Here is a 12319-nt window from a genome sequence, read left to right as displayed (position 1 = left end):
CAATTTTTAAGAAATTTAAAAATTAAAAATCCCACCAGAACATGACTGACAAAAAAGAACAATATAAGAAAAAAAAATCAGCAAGGCACTGGTGGCTCCTATCTATAATCCTAGCTACTGGAGATTTGAAACCAGCCTGAGCAGGAACATCCCTGAGACTCATTTTCAATTAACCACTAAAAAACTTGAAGTGGAGCTGTGGCTTAAGTGGTAGAGGGCTAGCCTTCAGAGAAAAAACTCAAGGAGAGTGTCCTGGCCAAAAGTTTAAATCCCAGGATTAGTATAAAAAAGAATCACTGAATAATTTAGAAAAATTAACCCTGAAAAGAAGTTTGATGTTGAATTGTTTGATTATTTAAATGGGAAAGATAAATTATATTTATAGCTCTGACTTTATTTTTACAGGAAAACATCTTTGGTCTCTCCACTAGAATCAGCATAAATGATATTATGAAATTAATGAGTTTCCCTGCAAAGCTTAGTTTTCAGTTTTAAAAGTTTTGAAGTTAAGGCTATTTATATATAATTTAAGCTAAACTAATTTTTAGATTTACAGGAAGGTTACAAAGATACTGTTGAGTGATTTACATTGTACCCACTTTCCTCTTTATTGGTGTCTTTAGTATGTTACCTTTGTCAAAATTAACGAATCAATATTAGTATATTATTATTTTTTTTGTTTTTGTTTTTTTTTTGTTTTTTTTTTTTTGACATGACATTTTGTACTTCTCATTGTTGCAACAGGTCCACCTGAATCCTTAAACGACTTGTTTGTCCCCATCTCCTCCACATGTTATACTGACATCAAATATAGTGAAAGCGGGGGGTTACACTGTGGGGGAGGGACATACAAAGCAACAAAGAAATAATCTTATAAATGCGTTAGAAACACATGCATGAAAGAAACGAAAACATTAAAATACATATTTAAGGGTTCATTTTCCTAACATCACATTATCTGACATTCCAGCCTTTTAATAATCATGAAATAGGGCGAGGATTCTCTCTGGCTACTTCCTGCTGACAAGGGGCGTCGACAATAGGGGTAAAAGGCTGGAATTTGGTCTCCTCCCAGAGAAGGCAGTGAGCAGCAGCTGTCCCTTGGTGGCGTGAGTCCTTAGATGAAATCTGGAGAAGTCTCATGTAGTATATTATTATTGATTAAACCTCATACTTTGCACAGATTTCCTTTATTTTTACCTAACTTGGTGTCATTTTCACCCTAAGCTTTGTATTTTGCAGTTGAACAATGTGTTTTAGCAAAAATGTAAGCTCAGATGTTTTGCAGTGTGAAATTCATGGCTGTTATCTGCCACCTGATGTATACATGGCCACATTTTTATTTTTAATTTTTTCCTAAATTTTACTGTAAAGGTGCTGTACAGAGGGGTTACAGTTACATGAGTCAGGTAATGAGTACATTTCCTTTTGAACAGGGTTACTCCCTCCCTCGTTCTCTCCCAGTTTTTCCCCTCCCAACTTTCCTCCCCCCAAAGTTGTAGAGTTTATTTCCAAAATAGTGTCTAGTGGGTTTCACTGCTCACATTTTTATTTCTTAACCAAATTTTTGTGTTTTATTTGTGTGGCTTTTTGTTTTGTTTTCTTACTTAGCTTAAGAGGAAATATTTCAGTTAAAGCTGTTAAAAAAGAGGTAGAGAAGAAACTCCGATGTCTGCTTGCTGACTTACCACTGCCCCCTGAGCTACCAGGAGGAGATGATCTTTCCAAGAGTCCAGAGGAAAAGAAAACAGCAGCACAGTTGCACAGTAAAAGGAGACCAAAGTATGTGCTTGCTTTCTACCTGCTCTTAAATTGGCCAGAAATGATTCCAGTTCATTTAAATTTATAAAATAAGACAATTAAGATAAAGTATTTCATATTTATCAATAAATTTAGAGTTTTGAAAAAAATCTTCATAATTGTGTACTTACAATGTCTAATAAAACCAAATTAAATTTTTTTAAAGGTTTGCAATTATTAATTTCATGGGTACTTATATGTTAAATATAATTTCTTTAAGATAGCTAACACAGAAACACTGAAATTGAACAAGGTGGGAGGTCAGAATTAGTGAGTGAATAAACTCAAAAATGGGCAAACTGCTTTGTCTTCCTTTACTTGTAGCTCCATTTTCCTCCTTAAGTTCATTCCCATTTTCCCACAGTCAGAATGGAGCAAGACTTGAAACCTGTAACCTAAATTAGTTTCAGATTAAGTGTCTAGAGAGAACTCTTTCCCTCAAACCTGTTGATTAGTTAAGGCAGTAAATTACTGATTCCCCCATCCTTTGTTTTGATGTTAGTACTGGGGCTCCAACTCAAGGATTTGTGCTTTTGCTTGGCTTTTTCTACCACTTGAGGCACAACTCCACTTCTGGCTCTTTCCTAGTTAATTGGAGATAAGAGTCTCACAGATTCGTCTGCTCAGACTGGCTTTGAACTGTGATCCTCAGATCTTAGCCTCCTTAGTAGCCAGGATCACAGATGTGAGCCACTAGCATCTGGCTGTATTTTATTTCTAAAAGCCCTTCATAGAAGTCTTCCTGCTTCTCTCTGTTGATTCATTTTCTAGTCCACAGAAGAGTCAATATGTAGAAACTATAATTTGTTTTTCATGGTATCTTGTAGTATCAAGTTGCAGTGTAATTTGTCTTAGATCACAAATATGCAGGGTAATTGAAATATAGAATAAAAATTGGGCAGAGGGTGGATATTGATTTTTAAACAGGTTGTACAACTTTCTTGATTGTATATAAGAACTTCAGAACTATATTTAATAGAATATGTGGGCCTCGCTACGGTGAAATCAAAGAAAAAGATATTGACTGGGGAAAACGCTGCGTGGATAAATTTGATATCATTGGAATTATTGGAGAAGGTACTTACGGACAAGTTTACAAGGCCAGGGATAAAGACACTGGTAAGTACTCCAAGTTTGAGGAATATTTGGGCTATGGAATGAACTTTATTTCTGTTTTTTTATCTAATGTATGACTGTGGGAATTTCCAAAGAAGTAAAATTCAGTTTTGTTGTGTTTTTTAATCTTATTATGTGTCTTAATCTTATTATGTGTATATATTTATGTAAATATGAGTCCCGTAGGTCAGTTATATATGCAAATACTATTTTAAATGTTTGGCATTTGTGATATACGGTGTGTTAGGACTTGGGAATTTTCCCCCCTATTTTATGGTAATTGTTCAACTATTAATAATGAAGGAGAAAATGACTTGAATTTGTCCTAAGTTGTAAAATATTTTTGTTTGTTTGCCAGTCCTGGGTTTGAACTCAGTGCCTGGCACTGTCCCTGAGCTTCTTTTGCTCAAGGATAGTTCTCTACCACTTGAGCCACAGTGCCACTTCCGGCCTTTTCTGTTTATGTGATACTGAGGAATGGAACCCAGGGCTTCGTGCATGCTAGGCAAGCACTCTACTACTTAGCCACCTTTCCAGCCCATGTAAAAAAATTTTTTTTCTGAAACTATACACTTCTGGACAATTCTTTTTCTCTTCATGGAAATTTATGAGACTAGAGTTAGCAGCATAATTTTTGGAACATGGCTCGGGTAAAGTTTTGAAAATTTAGGAAGAAGTAGCTGTGTTACAGTCTGTGTACAGAAGCTGTGCATTTCCCTAAACAACACATAGAACTAGTATTTAATATTTAGTTATAATTCTTTTTTGCAATAACCAGTAGATTAAAATTACCAGGTATATTAGGTCATGCAATATAGCGGAAGAGACCTTAAGATTAGAAAAGACTAAAGGCAGTATTAAAAAAAGAGATTAGCAGCTGGGTGCCGGTGGCTCATGCCTGTAATCCTAGCTACTCAGGAGGCTGAGATCTGAGGATCATGGTTCAAAGCCAGCCCAGGAAGGAAAGTCCATGAGACTCTTATCTCTATTAAACAACCAGAAAACCGGATGTGGCACTGTTGTTCAAGTGGTAGAGCCTTGAGTCTTGAGCTGAGAGAGAACACCCAGGCCCAGAGTTCAAGCCCCAAGACTGACACCTCCCCCCCACCAACAAAAAGAGATGAGGTCATAATTACTAAAAACTGTTTAGTAAAGCATGGGAACATACTATATTATAGGGAGACTTCATAAAATGAAACAAGTTTTAAAGGTTGAAAAGATAAAATACCTTGAAAAGACAATTTGTCAACAATTTTTTCTTCGCAATGAAAGTGGAATCAGCATACCTTATTGTAGTGAATTTTTTCTTACACTAATTGATGCTCAGCCCTCAGATCTAGAAACATCCAAAATTTGAAACACATTCTCATCCAAAGCATTTTAGATAGGTACACTCAACGTGTAATAAGCTATGTGTACATTTTGTGTATTACTTAGATCTTGTCTGATATACTCAGTCATATCTAATTTTGTGGCATTTTAATGTAGGCAGGAAAAGCACAATCCAGACTGTTGGATCAGTCTGTTGGAGACGTAATATGAGTCTGTTTTCTCTGTTGAGAGAGATTTGTGCATTTGTGATTTTAATGAATGTCTTCACCCTTCCATCCTTCACTAAAAAAATTTCCTTCTAGCTATTATCAATGGAAAACATAAAACAATGCATACATAGTTATCCTTTCTAGCCAGTTGTACAGTATTATTGGTGGTATAAGTATTTCATAATTTGGTTGGGAGACTTAATTTCCTTTTTAGTTTTGGCAGTAGTGGAGTTTATTTCAGGGCCTCGTGCTTACAGGCACGCTACTTTTAGATAGGATTGTGGGATTTTTAAAATTTTTAAAAATTTTTTTTGCCAAGGGGCAGGCAGCCTTAGTCTACAGTCCTACCTAAGCCTCTTGCACAGCTGGGATTTCAGGTGGGTCTCACCATACCAGCTTATTGAACTTGTTGGTTGAGATGGAATCTTGCCAACTTTTCCCCTGGGGTTGGTCTTTAACCTCATTCTTCCTAATCTCTACTTCCATGGTAGCTGGGTTTACAGGCAAGCAACCAGGCTTGCCCCCAAGAAGACTTAGTTTCTCGAAATTCAAGTGTTATTTGATATGTTGACATCTAAAGTATTTAATTTGTGGGTTGTAATTTCAGGAGGTAGGAACAGAAATTATGAATTAAACTAATCTTAAACTTAAGAAAAGTGTTGTTTGCTTTTGTCAGCATGTAATCTTATTTTATTGATTTTCTAATAGGAGAAATGGTAGCTTTAAAAAAAGTACGTCTGGATAATGAAAAGGAAGGCTTTCCAATTACAGCAATTAGAGAAATTAAGATTCTCCGGCAGCTTACCCACCAGAGTATAATCAATATGAAGGAAATAGTGACTGATAAAGAAGATGCTTTGGATTTTAAGAAGGACAAAGGTATGCATGAAGATTTAAATAACCAATTACTTGTGTTCCTGATAGTTTAGATTTTGTCACTAATGCTGACTACATTACTGGGCTTTTAGTCAGTTATATAGGTCATATTTGCCAGTATGAACACTATGTGTTGTCATGTAGTCTTTATTTTTTAACGATTGAGAAAGCTATTTATAGTGGTGGTTGAGCATATTTATCCTATGTTTTTACATTAGGAAGTCCTTAACACTCAAGGAAACATTTTGTTAGACATATTTGTTATTAAAGTATGCAAGCAAAGGTCTTGAAATTGCATTTAATGAACTATGTTGAAGCTGTCATGGAGTTAGCCTGTTTATGAATGTAGTTACTTAACCATAGGGTGTATTAACAATGAAAGAAATGTTCTATTTCCGGTCAGTTTATTTTAGAGTTTTAAAACAAGATATTGAAACCAAAATTGACTTAGGTCATAATTTATTTCAAATACCAATTGTCCTTTTTCCAAACTAATATAAAACAGATTTATGGATATGTTTAAGTTCATCATGGTCTGTTAACACACATAAAGTCTTAACTCTTCTAGAAAAGTTAGTTTAAAAATGATATACATACTATATGGTAATTATTTTACATCATTTAATTTCTGTTTGTAAGTATTACACATTGTGGAGATTAGAATCATCTTAATTAATGTTTTATCTTTTTTTTTTTGTCCTGAGAAAGCCCTTTATTTTTTAGCTTGATATATAACCTGATTTGTCCTTTTAATCTTATTTTTCATTGCTTCTTACTGTATGATAGAAAGTAATGTACTAGTTTGACTGTAGTTAAAAAGTCTGTGATTTAGTCAGGCTTTGGTGGCTCATGGCTATAATCCTAAATACTCAGGAGGCTGAGATCTGAGGATCATGGTTCAAGGCCAGCCTGGGTGGGAATGTCTGTAACATTCTTATCTCCAATTAATTGCCAAAAAAAGCTCTTAAGTGGAGCTATGGTTCATGTGGTAGAACGCTAGGCTTGAACAAAAAAAGCTCAGGCACAGGGCTGGGAAGGTGGCTCATTGGTAGAGTGCTTGCCTTGCATGCATGAGGCCCTGGGTTCTATTCCTCAGCCCCACATAAACAGAAAAAGCTGGAAGTGGAACTATGGCTCAAGTGGTAGAGTGCTAGCCTTTAGCTGATGAGCTGAGGGACAGCGCTCAGGCCCAGAGTTCAGGCTCCATGACTGGCAAAAAACAAAACAAAAGAAAACAAAAAAGCTTAGGGACAGTGGTTAGGCCCTGAATTCAAGACGCAGGACTGGCAAAATAAGAAGAAAAAAAGTATTTTTTCTCTTTTGAGCCTCCTATTCCTTCATTCATAAAAAGGAAACATTTCTTACAATGCAATGAAACTCAATTTAAAACACTAAACACATGAAGGTAGTGTACAAGTGTTTGTTCTGCATTAACCTCTTGCTAAATTTAGTATATTTGCTTTTTCTCCAATGTACACTGTACCTTCTACTTTGATCTATACAATCATCTTCCTATCTACTCTTCTTATTCCCAATTTGGCATGCTTATTTGCTCACTAAGCTTCATTCACATTAGTATTTAGGGTCCAGTAAATTTCTATGCTTAACGCTGTTTCATCTGAACATATATGCTATTGAAAAGCTGATTTTTCAACCCTGAGGTCTGGGCATTACTTCACCAGTATTTTTACTTTGTACCATATATAGACATATAGTTTAAAATAACTTTCCAAGCTGAGCACTGGTGGCTCAAGTTTATAATCCTAACTATTTAGGCTGAGATCGGAAGATTGTGGTTCAAAGCCAGCTGGGCAGGACAATTCATGAGACTTTTTAATCTCCTATAAACTACCCCTGAAAAAAGCTGGAAGTGGATCTCTGGTGCAAGTGGTAGAGTGCTAGGCTTGAGCTCAGGGACCGGACTTAGGCCCTGAGTTTAAGTCCAATGACTGGCATAAAGCAACATAAAATAAAACAAAAAATTAAAATAACTTTACCAAATTAGTGAGGGTATTACGTTGATTTTACCTGTTGCTTTCCTTACTAAGATGGAAACCATACTTGTACTGAGGGGGGAAAACAACACTAACTGATATAATTGCAGGAACATAAGGGATTTTTAGTGACTAACAAATAAAGTAAGCTGTACTTAAATGATCTGTCTAAACTGTAAAACTAGCATACAGTAGTTTTACAGGGGAGTTTGTGACATTTTCACATGTGTATGTAATGTATCCCAAATAATGTATCCCTTAGTTACTCTCTTATCCATCTCCCTACTTCTTAAAATAATTTCTGTAGGTTTCAGTATTCTGTTTTTTTACCTGGTACTACACTGACCATTTCACTCTTATTTACCCTCTTCATTAGTCCATCCTACTCAATGTGCCCTATTTCCCTTTTCCTCTTTGTCCTTTTTCTTTTCCTTTTTTTGTATGTATTATTTGCAATAAGGGGTTTTGTTATGGTATTCCTGACCTGTATATAATGTTTTATTCAGAATAGCCCTCTTGCTTTACCTGTTGGTACTGTTTTTTGTTTTTTGTGTTTTTTTTTTTTTCTTTTCTTTTCTTATTTTGCTGGTCATGGGGCTTGAGCTCTGGGCTTGGGTGCTGTCCCTTAGCTCTTCAGCTCAAGGTTAGCACTCTACCACTTGAGCCACAGCACCACTTCCGGCTTTTTTTCCTTTTTGCTTATGTGGTGCTGAGGAATCGAACCCAGAGCCTCATGCATACGAGACAAGCACTCTACCACTGAGCCACCTTCCCAGCCCCATGGTACTGTGTTTTAAAAATTTTCACATTTTATTTTATTTTATTTTTTTGGTCATAGGGCTTGAACTCAGGACCTGGGCACTGTCCTTGACCTTTTTTTGCTTAAGGCTAGTGCTCTACCACTTTGAGCCACAGCACCACTTCTGGTTTTCTGGTGATTAATAGGAGAAAAGAGTCTCACAGACTTTAGCCTGGGCTGGCTTCAATCTGCTATCCTCAGATCTCAGCCTTCACTAAGTAGCTAGGATTATAGGCATGTGCCACCGGTGCCCAGCCACCTTTCATATTTCTTTTCCCTTTCCCACATCCTCCTACATAGTCCCATAGTTAAAATCATGTTATCTGTGTGTATAAGTGCACATACCTACATACCTTCTTGAATATAGGTATCTTTTAGGGCTAACCTCTACATATAAATGAAAATGTTAGATATTTGGCCTTTTGAGCTTTAACACATGATGTTCTCTAGTTCCACTTATTTTTCTGCAAATACATGATTTCATTTTACTTGAGTACTACATAAGATTTCATGGTATGTGTTTTTATATATAGAGAAATACATTTTCTTAGTATAATAATGAATATTAAGCCAGATGCCAATGGCTCACTGTGATCCCAGATACTTAGGAGCCTGAGATCTGAGGATCATGGTACAAAGCCAGACTGCTCTGAAAAGTCCATGAGACTTCCATTTCCACTTAGTGACCAAAAAGCCAGAAATGAGGTATGGCTTAACTGGTGGAACAATAGCCTTGAGCAAATAACTGAGCGACAGTGTCCAGGCCCTGAATTTTATGTCAGGACTGGCATAAAAGTATTAAAATTCAGCATAATTTACAAATATCTAGATAAAAAAGTCTTTATGCAGTATGAAATAAAAACATTACTTACTGATCTTTGGCTCAAGATAAGTATCTCACTATTCAGATTAAAAAAGCAAATTACCAAAACAATGATATCACTGCCACTAGATCCAAAAACCAATATTATAATTGTGCACACATTCATTTAGCTCTGATGCTTTCATCAGTATCAATGTGTGTATACCAAGGAAGCTTGTGTACTTTTTAATTTGGTATTTTCCTGAAAATAGAAACAGAAGTGTTCCATCCTAAATGCTGTGGCAATGTGTCACTATTTGGCCCATGGAATATGTCCTCATGTTATCGCCATTGTACTCTTTCATTCCTACATGGAGGTATTAGTGCTCCACAGTAATTGCTTGGCAGATTACATAGGATTCTGGGAGTGGGGACATAGCTTAGTGGTAGAGTGCTTCTTAGCATGCTCAAGGCCACGATTATCAATCTCCATCTTGAAGCAAAACCTTCTAAAAACTTATTTGGTAATGGTATTTGCTCTTGTTCTCGATCTCTTCTCCCTCCCTCCTTCCCTCCCTCCCTCCCTCCCTCCCTCCTTCCTTCTCTCTCCCCCTCTCTCCTTTCCCTCCCTCATTTTCTCCCTTCCCTTCCCTTCCCTTCCCCTCTCCTCCCTTCCCCTCTCCTCCCCTCCCCTGCCCTTCTCCTGCCCTCTACTCCCCTCCTCTAACCTCCCCTCCCCTCCTCTGCCCTCCCCGGCCCTTCTCCTGCCCTCCCCTCCCCTCCTCTAACCTCTCCTCTCCTCTCCTCCCCTTCCCTTTCTCTTTTCTTTCTTTCTCCTTTCTTTATTTCTTTCTTTCTTTCCTTCTTTCTTCTCTTTTTTCTTTCTCCCCTTTCTCCCTTTCTCTCTCTTTCTCTTTTTCTTTTCTTTCTCCCTTTCTCCCTTTCTCTCTTTCTCCCTTTCTCTTTCTCCCTTTCTTTCTTTCTTTCTTTCTTTCTTTCTTTCTTTCTTTCTTTCTTTCTTTCTTTCTTTCTTTCTTTCTTTCTTTCTTTCTTTCTCTCTCTCTCTTTCTTTCTTTCTCTCTTTCTCTCATTCTCTCTTTCTCTCATTCTCTCCCTTCCCTTCCTCCCTCCCTTCCTCCTTTCCTCCCTCCTCTTCCTCCCTCCTTCCTCCCTCCTTCCCTCCCTTCTTTCTCCCCCTTGCTTTTCCTCTCCCCTCCCTTCCCCTCTCCCATCCCCTCCCCCCTTCTCTCTTCTTTTCTTTTCTCTTCTCTTTTCTTCTCTTTCCTTTTTTCTGCTGGTCTTGTGGCTTGTATTCAGGTCCTGGGCACTGGACTTTACTACCTAGATCTTAGCCTCATGGGTAGCTAGGATTTTAGGTTTGAGCCATCTGCACCCAGCTGTAACTTCTAACTTTCTACAAAGTAGTGAAAGATAGTATGTGTTCCCAAAAGACCTATCATGCTTTAGGACTTTCTGTCTTATCTCATTTTCTTAAAATTATCTTAACTCATAATGCCCTATAGTACTAAGTTTGGGGAAAGAAGTATATTTTTGATGTGTTTATTATTTGATTTTATAGTCGTTCATTTGCCGGCTTCTAGTCCTGAGCTGGTTAGTACAGTAGCTACGTCACATAAATCTATTGAAAATAATTAAAATTAAATAAAAGTACAGTTCCTTAACTTAATGGCTTAAGTTCCATTAGCCATGTTTCTCATGCTCTGAAGGTACATGTGGTATCTCCCTGCATTTGTGTAGTGGAATTAGATAATAGTTTTTTTTTTTTTCAGATACTGGGATAGTGAAAAAAAAATTTGATCCATGATTCAACCTAGATTCTGGAAACCAAAAGTACCAGCACCACAGGTTCTAAATTATACTACTACATGAATGATAAAGCTATTCTTTTTTTTTTTTTCCTGTCATGGGGCCTGAACGCTGGGCCTGGGCGCTGTCCCTCAGCTCTTCAACTCAAGGCTAGTGCTCTACCACTTGAGCCACAGTGCCACTTCCGGCTTGTTTTCCTTTTTGCTTTTGTGGTGCTGAGGAATGGAACCCAGGGCCTCATGCATGCGAGGCAAGCACTCTATCACTGAGCCACCTTCCCAGCTCCATGATAAAGCTATTCTTGTGTAGAAGTTTTTCTTTCTTATTCAGTTAATCTTCAGTTGTTAGAATTGTAAATATAGGTGTTGAGTTTCAAAGGAAGTGGAAGAAGTTAAGCAATAAAGACTTGTGGAACCTACCAGATAAATAAGATCTTTGCTAATGGGTCTGGTGTAGATACTGTAAAGCATCTTGGTGTTTTGTTTTTGTTTTTGTTTTTTATTTTTTTTGTGCTAGTGCTAAGGATTGAATTCGCAATCTCTTGCTCTTGCTCAGCTTTTTTTTTTTTTTTTTTTTTTTTTGGGTCCAGCCGTGGGGCCTGAACTCTGGGCCTGGGCACTGTCCTTCAGCTCAAGGCGAGTGCTTTATCACTTGAGCTGCAGCACCACTTCTGGCTTTTTTCTTTTTTTGCTTATGTGGTGCTGAGGAATCGAACCCAGGGCCTTAGGTATGCGAGGCAAGTGCTCTACCACTGAGCCACCTTCCCAGCCCACTCAGCTTTTTTTACTCGCAGCTGTGCTCTACTATTTGCACCATACCTCTACTTAATTGGAGTGAGACTCCTGAGTAGGTAAGATTATTAGAATGGGGCTCTGCATTTGTCTGCCTGGTCTGGCTTTGAACTGAGATCTTAGAGCTCAGTTTTTTGAATGGCTAGGATTATAGGTGTATGCCACCAGTGGCTAGCAGTGAATGAACTTACCTGTGTGATACTTAAACATAGATGTATCTTCTGGACACTATACTAAGGGAAACAGGGTAGGCTAATGTTATATGTATAGTCCTGCTAAAATACTTAGATGCAAAGAGTCAAAGTAGTATGATGATTACCAGGGGCTTAAAAGAGGGAAGGAGTTACTGGGTAATAAATAGATTCAGTGCTACAAGATGAACAACATTCTAGAGATAAATGGTGGTGATGTGATGTAAATCTTAGTGTAAATGAATTTAATGAGCGAAAAACCTCAGGGACAGTACCTAAGGCCTGAGTTCAAGCTCCACAAACAACTCCCCTACCCCCAGCCCCCCAAAAATAAAGCCGGAACATGTAGTGCCAATACATTTTATTCGACAGTATGATAAGCAAAAATAGCAAAAATAGGCTAAGATCCTCAGATCTTAGCCTCCTGAGTAGCTAGTATTACAGGCATGAGCCACCAGCATCCGGCTGCTACAATATTTTTTAAAGTTGTTTTTTGTTTTTGTTTGTTTGTTTGTTTGTTTGTTTTTCGGTGCTAGTCCTGGGGCTTAATCTCAGGGTCTGGACTCTGTCCCTGGACTTATT

At 37.6% G+C, this 12319-nt stretch overlaps 1 protein-coding gene across 6 annotated transcripts in view; it reads left to right on the top strand.

The window, feature by feature from the left end:
- Positions 1–12319, top strand: part of Cdk13 (cyclin dependent kinase 13) — a 110330-nt gene that overhangs the window by 33048 nt on the left and 64963 nt on the right. For all 6 annotated transcript variants that reach the window (XM_069998415.1, XM_069998381.1, XM_069998423.1 and 3 more), the window contains exons 3-5: positions 1612–1782; positions 2780–2919; positions 5166–5336. In XM_069998415.1, coding sequence (XP_069854516.1) covers positions 1612–1782; positions 2780–2919; positions 5166–5336 — 482 coding nt within the window. The remainder of the gene's footprint in view (positions 1–1611; positions 1783–2779; positions 2920–5165; positions 5337–12319) is intronic.

The sequence above is a fragment of the Dipodomys merriami genome, unplaced genomic scaffold, assembly GCF_024711535.1.
Source record: "Dipodomys merriami isolate MVZ:Mamm:240054 unplaced genomic scaffold, mDipMer1.0.p SCAF_104, whole genome shotgun sequence".
In the NCBI taxonomy this organism is placed as follows: domain Eukaryota; kingdom Metazoa; phylum Chordata; class Mammalia; order Rodentia; family Heteromyidae; genus Dipodomys; species Dipodomys merriami.
Note: the sequence above shows the minus strand (reverse complement) of the source record. Positions and strands in the feature narration are given on the sequence as shown.